Source organism: Labrus bergylta, chromosome 4 (assembly GCF_963930695.1).
Source record: "Labrus bergylta chromosome 4, fLabBer1.1, whole genome shotgun sequence".
Lineage (NCBI taxonomy): Eukaryota > Metazoa > Chordata > Actinopteri > Labriformes > Labridae > Labrus > Labrus bergylta.
Window position 1 is genome coordinate 32,020,685 of NC_089198.1, and position 19,944 is coordinate 32,040,628.

The following is a 19,944-nucleotide window of genomic DNA, read 5'->3' on the forward strand; positions in this document are numbered from 1 at the left end:
AGGAAAAAAGAGAAAGAATGCCAACGGTTCAAAGTCAGGAATGGGATGTTAAGTTAGTGTGCGGTGCTGCCACTGTACAGGCTGTCAATCAAATCTATCATCACCCTTATATGGGCATAGCCGTTTTCCTGTGTAACCATTACTCACACTGCTGAATAAAACAGCTTGTTTGCTGCTGACCTCCTGCATTAGTAGCTATCAACATAGCTACCATACCAAACACATATAAGCAGACTGCCAGGTGGTCATAACAGACCCTCAGTGTGCTTATCATCAAAGATAGTTAGGCTATAAAAATAATTTTTTTATTGTATTCTGCTGGATCACATAACTACATTTTGTACTACGTGGGTAATAAACACTGGACAGTCTGTATTAATATCAGTGTGCTCGATGGCAAAGTGAAGTGAGAACACAGCTTTCTATCATGAGATCATCAATGAAACTAGCAAAAGAACAGAGAGCTCAGTTCATCCCCAGTGCTCGATCAACAAAGTGAATTCATTTATTTCCTCCTCAGGGGACCAAGAAGGTCTGTACCACACTTCAAACCAGTCCATTCATCCATCCTTCAGCTCCAGTTCAAACATTTTGGACTTAACAAATGAAACAACAGACATCACCGTTAAAGGAGAAACATTCTGAGAGGAAGAAAAAGAGGAAGAGACGCTGAAGTAGAAATGTGTTTGAGGTAAAATAACTAACAAGGTTTAAGGACAAGTGCGACTGACAAGGCGACTCCAAAGAGTTTCTGATCTTTAACGACTTAGAAAGCCACATTAGAAGAAAAAGACTTTGTTTGAATGAAACGCTTTAAAAAGGATCAAATAGTCAAACCAATGATTGTTGGGCTCAAACTTGAACATGTTGTTAGTGCTCTGTTTTGAACTGTGTGAATCAACTCATCAATCTTTCTTTGTATGGCTCTGATTTCTAACAAATGTTATCTGAAGACACTTTAAAAAGAGCAGGTCTAGAGCTCACTCTTTGTTATCACACGTTGACTTCTCTGTGTGAATCTACAAATAAACTTGCTCAAATGATTCACATTTATATCATTATATATATTTAATACAGAATGAAAAACAGTTTTTCAGAGACAATCATTTGAACTATATGTTGTCTGATATCACACGTTATCATACGTCTATTTAAATGTCTTCTCTGGGATTTATGAAACCTTTGTCTTTAGTTTGTAAATCAAGTTTGACCTTATTCGACATTTCTAAACATAACACTGAATATTTAATAAATAACAAACACTCTGAAATAACTGTTGTATAGATTTTATTTATCTGTATTAATTAGAGAAAACAACATGGTTTTAAATATATTTATATATAATTATTTTTTAATTTATTCAAAATGATTAAAGAGTTTTCTTGAAGGTTAATTTGTAATTCATAATTATATGCAAATCCTGATAAAGATAAGAGTTGTTTAAATTGTGTGAAAATATATTTGAATGAAATTATAAACTGCAAGATAAAATATAATCTAATGTATAAATACCAAATATAACAAAGTATAAAATGGTATTCTATTGCTGCTATAATCCTACTTTGTTTCTTTGTTTTTATTTTTATGTATTTAATTTAGCTTAAATGTTTTTTTTTCTTCTTAAACTTTAAAATATATCTGTGACAACACCTGTTATTATAAAAAACAGATTCATGTATCTTCGTGTGTGTGTGTGTGTGTGTGTGTGTGTGTGTGTGTGTGTGTGTGTGTGTGTGTGTGTCAGAATCTCCTGGAGACGAGCTCCAGCAGCTGGAGCTCAGAGAGTCTGGATGTACTGCCTCAGTCTTACAGATCTATCAGACAAAGTTCAGCTATGAATACAGCTGCTACGTGCAGCACGAGGGGGGAACAGTGGAGGCTCTGATAGATACAGGTAATGAAGGTTTTGGTGACTTTGTGCAGCGTAGATTTATCTTCATTTAGTGATTCTGTTAAAAGAGAGAAAAACAGAGGACTGACGTTGTTGATGATTTTATTCTTTTTCTGTTCCATCACCTGCAGCGGATCCCTCTGTCCCGTCTCCATACAAGGTGAAGCTGCTCTTGCTGCTCTACACAGTGCTGACAGTGAAGAGTCTGGTGTACTGCTGTGGACTCTTCCTGCTGACCGTCCTCAGGAACAAGAGTCCGTCCACAAACTGCACACATGCTGGATGACTATGTTTTACTCTATTTTCTATCCCACCATCATCTCATAAATGTATCTCCTTTATCACTTAGATGAATTTAACAATGTCAATCATGACTATATATATGCAATTATGATCAAACAACATTTTGCAGCAGTGTAAAACAAATCCTATATTATATACAGTAAATGTTATTGTTTTGTATAATACTTTATTAAATGATGCGCAATTTTTAGAGCTATTAGCGGCTAAGATTCTTTCTTAATTAATCAGGCCCTTAGTCTCTCGTAACAAGCTCTCTTTATAGTTTCACACACCGCTGAGAATAAAATGTACAAGAAGATATGAATACAAGCACACACATTGACCAGGAACAAAAAGCTCACAAAGAAAAGTAAACTTGTAAAAATTCAGTGTGTTGATTTGTCTGCAGGTTCACTGTTGACCCTTTTAAATGGTGGTGTCATTGTTGAGATGATGATACTCTTGTTTACATGTAGAAACAAAACATTACACAGCAGCTTTATCGGTGGAGAGCTGAAGCTGAATGATGAAAAAAACATGCTGTGTGCTTTTCTTATTTTATTTTCTCATTTATGGAGGATTTAGAATGTTTTTGTTTTGGTAGTGACTTTACATAGATTGCTTTTTTTCTGCTAAATTACAGTAAAATGTTTTTAACAAATCAATACAGAATCACAAATTTAGGCGGAAGTTACTAAAGATCTCATGTATTTAAAATATAGTGATTTTACATTTTAGCTAGTTCACAGTGTGCCTGTAAAAATGTTTGTTTTTTTAAAGTAAATGCAATAAAAATTAAAAAAAATGTATGTTGAACTGACGAGCTGAAAGAATAAAGTAGTCTGCATATAATAAACAATGTTGTGTCGTTTCTATAATTAAGAACACAATGTTTTGATTTAAAATGAATCTTGAACAAAGCGTTCCCTTTACCTTCTGAGCCCGACTTTATACTTTATTAGTTTTCAGTGCATGCTGCTGCGTAGCCCAGTGGTTAAGAACCATGTAAAGGGCTATTTCCCTCGAGGCCGGCGGCCTGGGTTCGACTCCGACCTTCTTCATTTCATCGCATTTCAATCCATTTTATTGGCTGTAAGATGAATGATTCTAATGCAACACAAAGTAATGCAAAAAAAGGAAGGTACCTTGTGTGCCTAATACAAAAATATAATTATGACTCTATTCGTGTAGCACTTTTCAAACAAGGAGAACAAAGAGCTTCACACATGACAGCATGACGGCGTATCAGAGCCATTCTAAAACAAACAAAAAACAGAAAAGGGAACATTTCCAAAGACAAACTCAGAGTTCTTGAGATTATAAAGTAAATTCACTATAAAACTCAAAATATCTCTTTAGATTTTAAATGTGATTATAGAGGTCAGTGACTGCAGGCCTGATCCAAACAGCAGCATCGTTTGCTTTTCTTATGGGGGACATTAGTGCCTTTATAATCTCACACAATAAACCAGTTGTGTTTCTAGAAAATGTACTTTAAAAAAAAAAAAAAATTGAGTTTTTTTTCTTTTAAATTAATGGCTCCTTTTACTTTTTTTGTAGTCGTATAAAAGAAATCTAAATGAAGACCCATGTAGACGGGACAATACTGTCTGCTGTTTCACATTATCAGCGTTTCGGTTTCCGAGTTCATTATAAAACAGTTTTTCTCTCACAGATTAATACCAACAATTAGACCTGAGAAAGTTTTCAGCACAAACTAAAGAATTATTAAATCACATTGAAAGGTTGTAACTGTCGTTGTGTTATTAATATGAAATACCTCAGATAACGGTGAGGAGGAGGCTGCAAAGAGGAAACCCACAGAGCTCGTCTGCTGTGTTTGATCATCTATTGTTTTATAAGATAACCTCTGAGAACAGAAACATATCTGCTGCTGTATGAACTCATCGACTCCTCTCCCTCTCTCTGCTGGATTTCAATTCTCGCTGAGTCTGCAAGAAGTTTTCCACTGAGATAGAGGTGTAACAGAAGAGAGTCCAGAGGCATAAAGTCACAAATAAACTTCATTTTTTTATTTGACAGAATGCAGACTTCAGAGAAACTCAAAATGAAAACAAATTCAGATGGAAGATGTCTGTGTTTGCTGCTGATGCTGACAGGACTCATTAAGGAGAAAGAGCACAACTCTTTGGTTAGTCAGAGTAAGTGCAGGAATATCATGGTGACGCTCTAACCTCACTGTGACATCTAGTGGAGTAAAAACACACAACAGGAAATGACAGCAGATCCTGCTTTAAAAAAAATAGGGGACATGTAGAGAGTGATACATTTAACAAAACTGTAAACTTAAAAAACACTGTCAGGTAGATCAGTGATGAATGCATCATAAGAATGAGTGCAGAGAGCTGTTGGTGTGAGGAAAACACTAAACATACACAAACCAGTTTGAAGAACCTGGAGGAGGAGGAGGAGTGGACCCCCCTCTAGATTCTGACTTCATGAATGTTAATTTAAACCATTTTGTTGGAGATACATTTGAGTCCAGAGAAGCACATGTTAACAATCCAATGGTGCCATTCGTTATATACTGACTTGAAGAGGCAGACCGATCTCCATCATGGTTTTCTTTTGTGTGTTATAGTCAGTCACAGTCTAGAACAAAATGATGTTCTTATTCTACATAAACTATAAACAGACTAAAGAAAACAATTCCATTAAATGAATAATTTAATATTTCATTTGATCTTTTCGTCATATCCAAATGTGCTGTGATGGTTGCTGGGTAATAATGTGATCATGTCATGTGGCTTGTTACAGCCAAAATTTGGTGGCGAGCACTGTGTACCTCTCCGAGCCGACCGAGCGATTCAAAATGCCTTTCAAGATAGATAGATAGATAAATACTTTATTCATCTCCTGGGGGAAATTCAGGAGTGTCCCATAGCTCAGAAGTTAGAAAAAAATAAAGCAAACATAGAAAACAAAATATCAATATTAATTTAATTAATTTCAAGCAGAAGTAAAAAATGACAGGAGAAAAAGGACCAGGAAGAGAGGGTAGCAAAGCTCCCTAAAATAGACTATTTTGGTTTCAAAATCAGTCAGCAGCCCACAGTTGACCCCCTGCCCCTTCCTAGCAGTAATGCAGCAGTTCAGCCTGCGCTTCAACAGCCATGCAGCAGGTAACATTAGGAGGATAGAAGCTGTAACATTGGCCCTAAATAATCATAACATTAGGCTAGATATACATTTCAAGAAGAGTTATATACATCTAACAATCTAACACATTGTTGCTCGATATATAGCCTAATAGTGTGTGTTTGTGCGTGTGTGTGTGTGTGTGTGTGTGTGTGTGTGTGTGTGTGTGTGTGTGTGTGTGTGTGTGTGTGTGTGTGTGTGTGTGTGTCAGTCACCAATGAGTGACAGAAGCAGCCTGCCGCAGCAACAGCTGAGTCTTAGCTCAGATACAGAACAAAGGTTACAGCTATTAATATGCTTGAACTTAAACACATGTAATGTAACAGTTTGTATATTAATATCTAATGTGACTCATCGCTCACGCATTTAATTCACCACTTTACAGTGACTCTGATTCTGCTCATCTTACCCTCAGCCTCTGCTGATAGTAGAGAGTAAGAAACCCTGTCAACATCAAGGAATCAGTGTCATTGGCTCAACCTTCTGAATCCTCAGTCATCTCAGAAGGAGAAATGTGACACCTAGGCCCATGAGGCGTATGACAGGGCGAGAACATACCCTGTATTTTCATGCAGTGTGTGTGTATGTGTGGAGAGAGCGGGCATCAGTGACACAGAAGAGCAGAAGACGCAGATCGAATAGGACAGGTATATCCTGCAGCTTTGACTCTTTGACCATCGCTGAGTGGAATACATCAGCAGCCATTGTATTTCTGCAGAACTGATCCAGAAGAGGTTACAGATAATTGCTGTAGAACATGACACTTGAAGAACCTGCAAAACAGAGTCAGTGAGGAATGAAGCTCAGCTCACCCTCCTGCAGCTACAAGAAAAAATAGTCAGATGGTATGGAATGGTTGCATAGCTGAAGTTTGAACGGTGAGAACAACGTGCACTGACACTAAACAGCAGAGATTCTCTTCTGAGTCAGGATCTGGATTGATGTGTCACGCTTGGATTTCACAGCGTGCATGTGTTTGCAGTCTAGGGGGGCCAGCTGCCATTCCATTCATAACTTACAATAACTTTACACGTGGACGCCCAACACTAACAGCTAACATCAGGAGGCGTCAACCACTACTCAATCTTTGGAAAATCAGTTTCAGTGGACTGACTGATTGAATTGACCGATGGACTTATTTTTTGTCTTCATAACCAACTGGATTCTTGTTCCCATATGTAACAGGTAATCCACAGCACAAGTGCATTCTGGGGAGGATTACAGACTTATCACATGGAGCAGTGAATGCAGTACTTAGTTTGAAGTGGATAACCTACACAAAACCTGCTGCTGCATTCAAAGCCGGCAAACCTTCCATTAAAGTTAAGTTAAGTTAAGTTAATTTAGAGCAGAGGTTTGGTTCTGAGGTCCAGATGTTCCTCCACACGGTGCTGGTGGTCCTGACGGACTTGGCGGCCCGGTTCCTGGGTAACACCGCGGTCCGGCAGCACTTCCACCTGCTGCTGTCAGCAGTGGTGATGTTTGGTCCTGCACTGAGCCTCTGGGTCTCGCAGCACAGCATCTTTGCCAAGAGAAGTCACTTCCTCTACAGGTGAGCAGGCCTTCTTCTGTTTGCCCTCTTCTTTGTACCACTGCTATTATTATGCCACTGAAGTACCCACAATGCACTCCTGCATTGCTCTTAATAGAAAGTGACAGCTGTGCTCAAAGACGTGTCACTGTGGTTAGATTTTGTTGTAACCCTGATGCCAGCCTCTTCTGGTATTTAAAGGTCAAATATGCTGTGTTATATGTTAAATAACAGAAGACTGGGGTATCAACCAGCTGACCAAATGTCAGTCATGTTAGATGTATAATAAAGACTGTTTAATCAGACTCTTTAACAGCATCTCCACTCATATCAATAATGCTACACACTGTGTGTGTTTTTAATGATAACTCTTTCCACAAGTGGAAGTGTACATACCTTGTATTATTCTATTATTGTATTTTACTCCCTTTATTTAACTGATGTACATATGTTTGATTTTTAACTTCTTGTTATTTTTGATAATTATATTCCTGTTTCTTGAGCTGTTTTCAGTAGTAGTCTCTGCTCTGACTGAAAGTCACATATTAAACATCCAACCAGCAGTCATGGTTTCACTGCGTTATGTGTTTACCAACCCTCCAATGTGTCTTTGCAGATTGTTCTACTCAGGTGGTCTGAAGGTCATTATTAGCTGTATCCACAGACTAATACCAAATAAAAGAAATATCTTCTAGTCTGTATAATGTAATGCTTGTCACTAGTTAGTTAGTAATTTACCAGAAACCTGTATACTATACTTCTCACAGGACATGATATGACCTCGCAGTTGAATTTTAATTTCTTGCTCATTGCACACTGTACTTTCACTTTTATCTGGATGCTGGAGCATCTCAGCTGGGCTTTCATGTTTTATGTATCTATGCACCTACTGTTAGTTGGATTATTTCTCAGTGTCTTGTATGTTTCCCTGTGGGGACAATAAAGATACCTTTGACCTTTGACCTGGATGTTAATGACTCAAAATGTCAGTATGACATGATGTCACTGATCTAACTTCCTCCCCTCTTTCCCTCCGTCTCCTCGTCTTTCTTGCTATGAAGTTTGTTCACACCTCTCTGCTCTCCTTCTTCCAGGATGTTCCTGCGCTCTGGTTGGGGCTGGACCTGCATCTTTGTTGGGTCGTTTGTCTTCCTCCTCTCCTTCTCCATCCGTCGCTCCGTGTCCCTCTCCATGCGTCACCTGTCACGGCTCGGGGTGGCCGGCGGGTTGTGGCTCGGCTTCTGTAAACTCCTGGACCTGCTGGAGAACACCACAGGAAGCTGCTATGAACCTTTACTCGGCGGTCCAGAGGTCGCCAACGGGCAGCCTCTGCTGGTGCTGCGAGAAGGCGAGAGTAAGTCGGAGTGCCTCAGGGCTGGGATGCTGTGGAGGGGTTATGAAGTCTCAGAGGACGTCTTCCTCCTGTGTCTCTGCTGCCTCCTGCTGGCGGAGGAAACGTCCGTGTTTGGCCCTTACCTGAGCCTGGGCGGGGTCTCAGACGCCCCTCTCAGGATCCTCTTCCTCTTCTGTGTCCTCCTGCTCGGCCTCTGGATCTTTCTGCTGCTCTGCCTCTTGGCTTACTTCCCTCAGTTCCCCACCCAGCTGCTAGGGGGCGCTCTGGGGTGTCTGAGCTGGAGGGGACTGTACCAGGGCTGGTACCGCCTCGGGCCCAGCTGGTGCTCTCCTGGGAGACCTGGATTGGGACTGCTTAACACCAAAACTGAGGATGCAAAATTGAGCCAAGACTCCTGCAATTAACAGGAAACAAGAGATGAAGGTGAACGACGACTTTAAGCTCTATTAGATGTTTGAGTGTGCTGTCTTCTTTTCACAGGAAGACAAGAGCTACTGTTTTGAACTCTGAACAGTGTAGTTTAATGATTTCCAAAACAGCACAATCATTGAAGGAAGCCACGCATGCACACACACACACGCACACGCACACGCGCACACACACACACACACACACACACACACACACACACACACACACACACACACACACACACACACACACACACACACACACACACACACACACACACACACACACACACACACACTGTGACAGGACTCACATCTTAAAGTTTGTTTGCAATACAAAGATATGAATAACTTAAATGATTTGAAGGATTGGTGTTGTGATAATCAAGAAGTAAACTAAGTAAACTAACCAAACACTAATGGGACATTACTGTAAAAAGAGAAACTCATTGGATTCATTTGGAACATTATTTTATTTGATTGTAAGATTTATTTTGGGGATTTGTCTGTCTTTATTAGAGACAGGTCAGTGGATAGAGTGAGAAATGAGAGTGGGGAATGACTTGAATGCAGGAAAGGAGCCAGGGGTCATATTTTGAACCTGGGGTGCCCGCTTCCAGGACTACAGTACAGCCTCAGTAGGTCTACATGGTAAATGGACTTGAGCTTGTTTCTTTCTTTTCTAGTTTTCTGACTTCCCAAAGCTTTTTTCACCGCAGGTCACACCTACACATTCACACACTGACGGTAGAGGCTGCTGTGTAAAGTGAACATCAGAAGTAATCCCATTATACACATTCAAGGGTTCAGTGTCTTGCCTAAGGACATGAGGCTGCAGGAGCTGGGGATCGTACTCCTGATCTTCCAGGTTGACCGACTCTTTGCTGTGGTACAACGGTAGTTACACGTTAAAAAAACACCACCAACGCCCCAAAAGCTTCTCAACAGAGAGCATGATGAGTGTGAGTAACTCGGAGCTTCTGTTTAAGAGGTCTGAATATTTAGTGAGTCATACTTCAGATGCAACCCCGACTGCCCAAACATTTCCCTTGTGAAGCATTGTAAACTTCTTTTTCATAAATATATGTAAACAAAAGGTGATTTATTACCAAAAACAAACAGGTAATTAATTGTCTGATTATTTGGGTTGCAAGCTGTGAATGCATAATGTTTCCTCTGAACAATTAAAGAGCGACAGAATGAATGAAGCCTTTTTATTCTGAATGAAACGATGAGCACTGGATGAATAAACACGGTAGTGAATTAACATGTAGACTATTTCAGAGGGTGTGCAGGATAACTGGGAGACCAGGCCTAGCTTGGGTAACGTGATTAAAGATGAAGGATGTTTTTTTCAGTCAATCTTTGGATACCAAAAGAACGGTGAGTCTAAATCCTTTGAGGTCTGAAGTTGTGAGGAAGTATATCTTAAGAAACAAGCTTTCATCAGGGACAAAGAAAGTTTACAACAGACCGCTTAGATTTAGTAAAGATACAGAAAAAAAAAGAAAAAGATTCAGAGCGTTTTGAGCAGCAGCTGGTTAGAATTATTAAACATTCAATTGGAGATCCAGTGAGAGATGTATCCCTTTTTTTGTCTTTCTATTGTTTTCTTTAAAGCTGCTGAAAGTAACTTTTCATTTGTCAATTTTGGCGCCCCCTTGTGTACAAATAGTATTTTCTGTTTTGTAAGGTACATGGGGTTAGTATGGCTTCTTAACAAAACCTCTTCCTGTTCTTTTAAACAGTCAAATGTTTCACTCAGCGGGAATCTTTGCTGTGAGAAAATCTAATAAAACAAGAAACTGTTTGTGCAGCGTGCTGTTGATCAATTCATCCGTCACCTTCCCCTCAGCAACTGTTTTAGATGATAAGAAGTAATCTGCTCTCTGATAGTCTCAGGGACACCCGCCCCCCCTCTCCCTCTGTGAGGAGCATATGTGAACAGTCAGGTCAAGAAAACATCCAGAGCAGTCCTCCTGAAATTATCTCTACATATTCTCAGGAGTGCAGATGTGAAACCAAATAAGATACCTTCATATGTTTAATAAAAAGTTCTTAAAATAGTGACGCAAAACTCCATCAGCCTCTGAGGAGGAACACTTCATGTTCACTCTCCTCTGAAAACACAAGAACATGCTCCTCCTAAATGTGTTTTATTGATTAAACGTCTCAGGAAAGAAAATATCTACAAAACATAACAACAGCAGGAGAGAAATGCTGCCTGGACGTCCGCTCTGAACGATCGGGTTGTACCATGTGTCTTTAACATAGAAAGATCTACAGCTTCTTGTCTGGAAAACAGTGATGATGATGATGATGATAGAGTGGTGATTGCATTCTGTTGGTTATACTGAGAAGTATCGTATTCATATACCTCCACTTAGAAGACCAATCAGACACATTTAAAGCCGGTGACATTTCCTTCCCAGGAAAAAGAAAGAATGATTTTCTGCGTCTACAATATCATTCTACTGACGCTCTTAGATGGAGAAGTTCATGGCCAAAGACAATTAAGGCATTAAGTCGTAACTTTTGTCTTCTAGACAATCTTTCTTACAGTTGGGGTCATCACACATAATAAGGTTATCTTCTGCTGGTGTCACCATTTAACACGGCTCATCTGGAGAGGATGAAAGTGAGCTTTTCTTTCACTGACATTATCACAAGGTGAGTATTGACAAGAGGCATTCAGTCTGTTTTAGTTACTGTGTCTGTTCCTCAGAGAGAGAGCACGTTGAGAATCAGTAATATGACTCAGTGAGTGTCTGTGTGGACGTCAGTGATTAAAGAGGAACAAGATCCTCTGTCTGCTGTTAGGCCGTGGCAGATTATGGGTAGTACAAAAAACCATAGACGATTAAATATTTGAAGGGTCAGGTGTGGGTCAGTAGAAGGGTGGGGAACCATCAAGACAGGGAGGGAATAGGAGAGTTAACAGAGTCCAGGGGTTCCCAGTGACAGCTCATCATGGCATCGTAGAGCTCCTCACTGCGCTGCATAAAATCTTTGTTCCACTGCTCCACGTCACATTCTGCTATGGGCTCTGGAAGAAAAAAAACACACAATGACTTGAACAGATCCACAGTGTAAGGCATTCATGTGTGCATGCATACAACATCCATGGACTGAATTCAAGTCTATCATAGAGCAAACACTGGACGCCTCATTAGTTATCCTACAGTAACAGAAGCTCTTTTAAGACTTCTTTTATTCACAAAAGTGAAACTAAGCTCAGCCGTCATCGCGTCTTTGGGCATTCCTATTGATTCAATGATCCAGCGCTGTGCTCCCCCGCTGGCTCGGCTGATATCGTCTCGCTCTCTTTAACCCCTCTGTACTACCTCTAAAGATCTAAAGACGGTACAGAGGGGGGATGACTTCGTCCCCCTTTATGCCTCTGTGACCTTCAGATTGAAGGTGAAAGGTCACGGGGGCATGAACTCAGGGCTTGAAATAGCAGTCTGAATAGGGCTAGACAGAGCCCATTTCTGGCACCAGACCCCTCTGAGGTGGTGGGTTTAAGAGGTCATATACAGAAAACACCTCATCAGCTGTTTCACCTTAAAAACCACCAGATATTTCATAAAAATAACCAGTTACAGTTCAGTAAAATACAGAGTATAAATGGCACCAGTGTATGAGATGCAGCCTGTTTGAAGAGGAACAACATTTCCACATGTGCAGTTTACTAACTTCACAGTATTTTTGTTTTCTTTAATGCATGACTCTGTGACCTAATGAGGGAGAAAAGCTGCCAGCCTGATTCTCATCACCATACATATATTCAGCCACGCTTTACAACAACACAAAAGTGCCCGCTTGTAACACAGAATGAATGACGGGATGAATTTTATAATTGCGTCAGGTCGCGAGCAGTGACTGATGGTAGCAGCTAGGACTGGGTGATATGGACCAAAACTCATATCTCCACATTGTTTAGCTAAATGGCGATACTCGATATATATCTATATGTATATTATTAACAGTGAAAACACATGAATAATAAACTACCTGTTTGTGAATTTAAAAAGTCATATTATAAAATAAAAATGTTCCTTAAATACAATAAAAGAGAGAGAGAGAGAGAGAGAGAGGAGGAGCAGGGTTAAGAGGGACAGTCATGAGAAAAAGGTGAACTGGAACCTCTATAACGTTATTTTAATGCAACATAAACTATATCCATATTAACCATATTGTCTTACCCAATATCTTGTTTGAAAATATATCGATATATAGCCCAGCCCTAGTCTTATGTAGGGTTTGCTGTAATAACTGTACTCAGTCTTTTATTGGCTTGAACATTTTAACACTTTTAATCAGACAGGGTTCATATTTATTGTAAAATCAGTGCATGAGAAGCACTTTTTTTTTTTGAACCGGTGTCACCTATAAACCTGTATGAAATGCTGAGACATGTGCTGTCGTGTAGCTGCTACTAGGGCTGGGCTATTTATCGATATATTTTCAAACAAGATATGGGTAAGATGAAACAAATGAAGGTCTCTTTACCTTCAGTATTTTCCTCATCTACACCTTCAGTCTCCTCGTGGCTCTGCTGTGGAAAGACATCACATATTGGTCAATATTTCTGAGAATCTCTTCAAGACCCCCCCCCCCCCCGCCCTCAAAGACTGCAGTCACTGTGAACAAACCTCAGCTAGCATACAAAACACATCCAGACAATTTTGGTGACGCTGTGGGTTGACTGACTCACCACAAACATACTGAATCATCTACTGCTCTAAGAATGAGTATGGACCCCCTCACCTCTACAGCGGACATGTCAGTGGATGTGGGTGGCACCCCCGTGGGAGGTGGGGGCATCACGTTGCCTGGAGGGGGGTATCCATAGGGCCCGTAGTTGTAGTTGTAGCCACTATTGTAGCCAGTGTTGTAGCCAGTGTTGTAACCACTGTACTGGTCATAGCCCCCCCACTGAGAGTAGTAACCCCCCTGACCCCCGCTATTATTGCTGCCGTAGTAACTGGACGGGGACTGGTTGTAGTTGCTGTTGTAATTCTGGCCCTGGCTCCCGTGGTAGCTGCTCATCTTCTGGCTGCAACATAATACACAGAAACTTATCATTAACATATGAAACTTGATCAATGAAAGAATATCTGGTTGGGGGTCTCCCACAGAAAACATTATAGCACCATTACAGCCCCGGACACACGCAGCAGCCAAGAAACAAGACCGGCCTGTCGGCAGCAACCATCTCGCCGCTATATTTAGATTTTTCGCCATTATCAGCTTTTTCCATAGAGCCTGTTAGCATAGCTTCCAAGCAATATGGCAGACGTTAAGTTTCGATTCTGGGAGTGAGTTCCCACCCACTGATTTTCATTTTGTGTCACTGGAAGCTCCTTTTCAGACTTAGAAATACAAAGATTTCACATCTCAGGGGAAAATGAGGGCTGGATGCACGACCATTCAAACATACTACCAGGTTTCTAATGATACAAAGATTAATGCAAATTGGTGAAATATCCCTTTAAGTTTAATGCATGTCTTGATTTTTTTGTGAGTTATTTCTACAACATGTATCTGTTGAGGACTATTTTCAGATGCAGATTATTTCACATGTGAGTTTATGGGACAGCAGGGAGGAGTATCATTTATGAGTGGTTTTTCAAAAGTTTTTGGATACAGATGAAGCTGATAAAATATGTACCAGGCTTTGATAGACAAACTATTCTTGTAAACAGGGTATATTTACTGTGTGTTTGGCGAGCACACTGAATTCAATGACAAGAAAACCCACACAAGATGAACAGTGATGATAATGTGACTTGTTCCGTCGTCATGGTTCTCACCTCTTTGCCACAGCTATACTCAGTCTGAGCGGCTTCCCCCCGAGCATCGTACCCTGGCACTCCTCAATCGCCTTCTTCTGCTCGCTCTCCTCTCCAAACTTGACAAAGCCATAACCTCTGCGGGTCAAACAACAGTTACATCTCCCCTCCAAAACACGTCGTGCTCTATACTGGGCATTTCAACAGCCACTTATAATGAGAAACAGAATATAATGGGTATTATTATGGTAGAACTGAAACTTGTTGTTTTACTTTTAACAGGTAGCATCACTTGAATTGTGAGTTGCTCTTGCTTAGCCTATATGGGGAAAACAATAGTTTCAGCATAAGACGTACAGAAAACAGTTTGTCAGCCTTTTGTTGGAAACAGATGAAGATGTACTGGTGGTCCATATCACTGCTATCTAAAGTATCAATACAACAAGAGTCCAGGACACATTATTCTAGATTTCTAACAATAAGAATAGTAAACACATTTAAATGTCTCTGAAGCCACATCCATGTCTAGTTGACCTCTACCCTCATGAGCCCTCGTACCTGGAGTATCCATACTGGTCAGTGACCACTTTGGCTCCCTTGCAGGAAAGGTATTTTTTGAAAACTTGGTGAAGCTGGAAGTCGTCCACCTCAGAGGCCAGATCGCCCACAAACACAGAGAACTCCGGCCTGAGAAAAGTGAGGACACTGATTAAAGACTTGTCTTCTTTGTGATGTTATGTTAGTACTGACATGCTTTAGATAGGGAGGATGTCTTATTGGGGGAAATGCCATTTGTATGGTTGACCCAAACCCAACAAGACAAATGAGAACTTCTCTTCTGTCTAACAAGACAAATGAGAACTTCTCTTCTGTCTATGTGTTTCAGTTGTAGAGTAAACAAAGCAGACGTAATGATGACTAATCCAGCCAACCTACATGTCTGTCTTCATGTTGTTTTTGTTTGAGCTGGAACATTTAAGAAGTCTAAAATATTCACATTTCTTTCACTCTAAAATAAACAAACATGAAATGTTAACCGCTTGTTGATGGAGGGTAAGAGAAAGTCATTTTGTGTTACTATTGTAAATCCAAAAATAATGGAAATGTAGAAAATAATGAAATTGTTTTTGTCATTTAATAAATATTTTGTAGTGTAACATCTTGATTTTAAGTAAACTGTACTTGGAGAGTTTAACAAATGAAAATATAAAAAGAGACAACCCTTGAAAATCACCATCTGTGTTTTCTGTCAACAGGTAGCCAGATTAAAAATAAAAATAAAAACTCCCCCACAGCACTGAACTCTGACAAGAAAGTTTGACTTGTGATGCATTCTAAAAACAGATCAAAATCAACTTTTTTCATTCTTAAACGTATCTTTATTGTCAAAACATGGGGACTACATTACCCACAATGCAGCTTGACTTCCTACAGCTGACTTGACAGCTAATGTCTCAAACTGCACGGTTAAAATAAAAAGATGAAGATCAGACCAGAGGGGTTGGATGATCTCACTTCTTCATACCCCCACGCCCTACATATTTCTCAGGTTTAAATTTGTACTCTTTGAATTTGAAGTCCTGACTAACTTAGAAACAAACAAACAACTTTTTTTAACATTTTCTTATTTCAAGAAATCAACTCTGCCGTGTACATCGGTGAGGCTCCCCTAAATTTAAAGGTGTTTCACAGGTTTTCTAGATTAGTTTGTCTAATTGTCTCTCAGGCAGAGTGAACATGGGCTGATTTTTTTCAGATGTAGTTTTGTCACACTAACCATGAAGTAAAAAATAATCTTTATATTTGGATATTGATTTCAGTCATTCTCCCCATTCATGCCCTACATGACAAAGATAATAGGATGATAATGGAATTGCATTTTTTTACAGACAATTAGCCAAAAGCCTCCTGTGGACAACTGTTGAGAATTAGCATGTGTGCTAAAACATTCAAACAATGAATCCGGCCAATTGTGAAGTCCATTTTAAATAAAAATCTATCTCCCCTTTAATACAAATTAAAGTGCACTGGAAATCAATTTCAAATTTACATAATAGCTCATTTGTTAACATAATTGATACAACATTACAGGAAAAGGAGTATTTTATTGAATGAAATTGGATTAAGACAACAGTTTTGGCCTGAGATAAGGTTACATGGACACCATGTGTGTTTGGTGTGAAGCATTTAAATGTCTCAAAGTAACGTGAATCATATCTTACCCTGCCTCTGGTCGCTTCCCGTACGTGGCATAGTTAAGCTTAAACTTCCGGGGCTGCACAGAGGAGAGAAAAACACACACTAAGCCGGCATCACACACCAAAAGACGTGTAGTATTACACTGATATTGCTGGAAATAAAAAGTGGAGTTATTATGGTTGTTATTTGGGTTTACATACCTCCTCCACCACACAGACCAGCCTTTAGCCCATTCCTCAGTTAGTTCCTACCAGAGACTCTATTCACCAGCTTCAAACAAAGTACATTCATGTACAAGCAGCCTCTCAGCCACCTTCAGCAGCAGGTACAGGCCAGTGGACAGGGGAGCCCAGTAGCTTGGCCAGCTCACAGTGCCAACAGCATTTCAAATCCAGCAGCAAGCAGCTAAAGCTCACAACTGTGCACGCATGACTTTGATTACATTCACAAACCCTCATCATTACGAGCTGTCTCTGCAGCATTCCACTTTAGAAGTTACTACTTCTGCTTTCATGTATTTTAGTGTTAGCAATAGCAACACTAGCAGATCCTACAGATTTGACACACTTCATTGTTTAACAAGAATCTTTATGAAGAGCAGATTAACAAACCCATATCATAGTCATTTATCAACAATAAACTCGAGTCACTGTTGTAACAAAGGAAGAGCGAGACAAGTTGAGCTCCACTATCCACATTCAAATCAACAATTAAATACTGCTTGATCACATTACTCTAAACACTGGGAAAAGAGGAAGGCAGTATTAAATTGTCAATAGTAATTGTATATATTCAAGTATTTGTGGAGAAACATTAAAATATACATACTGCGGTAAAGATTGAAATCAAAGATTCATGATTCTGCGATTACACCATAAAACTGACCGGGTTTGATCCAGGGACCAGTTTTCCATTCAGTCTTTGGACACAGCGGTCGACACTCGCTTCGTCTGCCAGCTCCACAAAGCAGTATCCTGCTGAACCCCTGGACAGGTGGACAAAGATGTTAGGGAAGCATTTACATTTAAAGAATCTAAACAGCTTAAACTTAAAACAACCAAGTTGGCAGTAATTATTGTTGTTGTTATTATTATTAAAGGAAGCACGTTCATGGTATCCTATAGACATTTCTAGTCACTTTAATCAATGAGTTACATAAACCTTTTGGTTTCTATCTGCCAAATCTGTATCATCCATAAGTAAGGAGCGATTATTTAGTGTCAGTAGTCCCAGAATTAAGCGTACTAGCTTTGCAGCAGACATGGCTGTATACAGGAAAACAATGTTTCGAGCAGCAGGGTAAAAACACAATCCTGTCTCCTGTCAGCCATCATCCCATATAGATCTAGCTTTAAAAAATCTCTATAAACAGATGTCTTCATGACAGTGCAGCCCACAGTCAGCTTCCCACTCATTAGATGTTTTGAATGTCCTACCCTGTTATCCTGTGAGTGATGATCTTGACTCCAAAGGGTGATTCTCCCATAGCACTGAAGGCCTGCTTGATAAAGCTTTCATCCATGTATGGGTCCAACTAAACACAACATGAAAGACAAGTTCAGATTTGATTTTCACCTCAAGAAAGTCACAACAGTAGATTAATGTGCACAAACATGCATGGTCCTCTCTATTACTGGTCAAGCTACGTAAGCAGGTCTAGTGTTTTAAAATGCTTTGGTCAAACTACAGCTCATAATGTTTTACAATAGTATTGAGTAAAACAACTTAAATTCCCAGACTTATAACTGTATCATGCTGGTTCTGTTTCTTTTAGGTGTCAGAGAAAGAGCCTGTGTTATGCAGAGAAATGCATGCACCTCTCAGGACAATGCAAAATTTGGCAGACACACGTATCTTTATTATTTATAAATTTGATATAGTTTGTCAGCAAATATCTGCCCTCAGAAATAAGGTTTGTAGCGTCACACCGGAATGTAAATACATGAACATCAAAACACCTGGACATATATGGATATTGGATATTATGGCCGTAATCATTGACACAAGTGACTATTCTGTCCATCGTGGTAAAGAAATAGTATATTTTATTTAGTGCAACTGATATCATTGTGCATTTTGTTTATTTGAGACATTTATTCAAACGATATGAGTAAACAATACACACTTGTGTCACTTCTCTTTGTAAATATTTACTGCAACAGGATGACTTAGATGTGTAATCGTTAAATAAATACTCTCTATAAATGTTGACTCGTTTGAAGCATCTCGTCTAGCATTCAGGACTAATGAGAGGAAGAGCTAGCTAAGCATACAACAATTATATGGATGTGCGTTTATTACGTTGTAGTATATGGACTAAACTAGACTCTAACGTAGGTAAACACGCTGAGTCATGTTAATTAGATACTTATTATATACTTTATTAGTCTAACCTTCTCGACAGTGGTCACATATACGAGCTAACTTTACGTAACTGAGCTAGCAACAACCTAACGTAGCGAAGCTAACATAAATCATATTGACAAAAAACGGAGACTTCAAACATACATCACCCATCCAGAGACTTGTCTGTCTGTTAAACATCTTGAAGTCAGTGAGAGGGAGTTGTACAGTAGAAGCTTTCCTTGTTTTTCCTTAATTTTATGGAGATGCTAAATATCTACAGGTTCACGCTACACAAATCTATTCGCGAATCTTCTTCCGTTTCCAGGTAACCAGACGTCACTTCCGGTGAAATGCTGAGGATCACCAAGGAGCTGATTTGATTAAATAATGTCGGTTTCTAACACATATTTTTAATCATAATAAGTATTATTATTATTATTATTATTATATAATATTAATAATTTAATAATAATAATAATTATTATTATTATTATTATTATTATTATTTATACTTTATTGATCCCGCGAAGGTAAATTTTACACTCTGTCTAGTAAACATGCTACAGAAACATTCCGAAATACACACACATGCACAAACATGATCCTATGGACATGCACTAATGGAAAGGTCTTAGAGTGAGGGGACTGCCCACAGTGGGCGCTCCTGAGCTGGTAGGGGGGTTAGGTGCCTTTCTCAAGGGCACCTCGGCAGTGCTCAGGAAGTGGAAGTGAAGTGAAGGGAATCAATCAATCAGGAAGTGAAGTTTATTACTGACATTGTAGCTATAAATCTATCTTTTTCATTGTTGTTGCTTTATTTGTCTCTATCCTGCTTCCTTCTGCATCTCCCTCTATCCCAATTTTCAACCCCAAATAGGCCTACAGTTTCAGCAGATGTCTGTTCATCATGGGTGTGGTTCTGTTAGAGGTTTCTGCCAGGAAGTTTTTGATTGCCTCTGTAACTTTGCTAAATGTTG

At 39.5% G+C, this 19,944-nt stretch overlaps 2 protein-coding genes across 4 annotated transcripts; one reads left to right on the forward strand and one right to left on the reverse strand.

The window, feature by feature from the left end:
* The first annotated feature begins 5,580 nt into the window (after positions 1 to 5,580).
* fitm1l (fat storage inducing transmembrane protein 1, like) lies at positions 5,581 to 8,867 on the forward strand. 2 transcript variants are annotated; one of them, XM_065954381.1, is made up of 3 exons: positions 5,581 to 6,210; positions 6,518 to 6,884; positions 7,958 to 8,867. In XM_065954381.1, exons 2-3 carry the CDS (start codon positions 6,706 to 6,708, stop codon positions 8,619 to 8,621), a joined length of 843 nt encoding a protein of 280 aa, XP_065810453.1. In that variant the 5' UTR covers positions 5,581 to 6,210; positions 6,518 to 6,705; the 3' UTR covers positions 8,622 to 8,867. The 2 variants fall into 2 exon arrangements, with proteins under 2 accessions (XP_065810453.1, XP_065810454.1); XM_065954382.1 differs by having other exon boundaries at positions 5,581 to 5,979.
* A 1,900-nt stretch (positions 8,868 to 10,767) lies between these two features.
* Positions 10,768 to 19,289, reverse strand: trnau1apb (tRNA selenocysteine 1 associated protein 1b). Of its 2 annotated transcripts, none has more exons than XM_020629616.3 (9): positions 19,130 to 19,289; positions 18,058 to 18,155; positions 17,507 to 17,606; positions 16,645 to 16,697; positions 14,981 to 15,109; positions 14,444 to 14,560; positions 13,398 to 13,686; positions 13,140 to 13,182; positions 10,768 to 11,673 (listed from the first exon to the last, which is right to left on the reverse strand). In XM_020629616.3, the coding sequence occupies exons 1-9, from the start codon at positions 19,163 to 19,165 to the stop codon at positions 11,537 to 11,539; spliced, it is 1,002 nt and encodes a 333-aa protein (XP_020485272.1). In that variant the 5' UTR covers positions 19,166 to 19,289; the 3' UTR covers positions 10,768 to 11,536. The 2 variants fall into 2 exon arrangements, with proteins under 2 accessions (XP_020485272.1, XP_020485265.1); XM_020629609.3 differs by having other exon boundaries at positions 13,140 to 13,185.
* Between the last annotated feature and the right edge of the window lie 655 nt (positions 19,290 to 19,944).

Excerpts from the sequence above, each read along its gene's own strand:
- fitm1l (XM_065954381.1), top strand. The coding sequence starts at position 6,706 with ATGTTCCTCCACACGGTGCTGGTGGTCCTGACGGACTTGGCGGCCCGG. Across the intron at positions 6,885-7,957 it reads AGAAGTCACTTCCTCTACAG|GATGTTCCTGCGCTCTGGTT; the intron begins GTGAGCAGGCCT and ends TCCTTCTTCCAG.
- trnau1apb (XM_020629609.3), bottom strand. The coding sequence starts at position 19,165 with ATGTTTAACAGACAGACAAGTCTCTGGATGGGTGAT. Across the intron at positions 18,156-19,129 it reads CAAGTCTCTGGATGGGTGAT|TTGGACCCATACATGGATGA; the intron begins GTATGTTTGAAG and ends TGTTGTGTTTAG. Across the intron at positions 13,186-13,397 it reads CTGACATGTCCGCTGTAGAG|CAGAGCCACGAGGAGACTGA; the intron begins GTGAGGGGGTCC and ends GTCTTTCCACAG.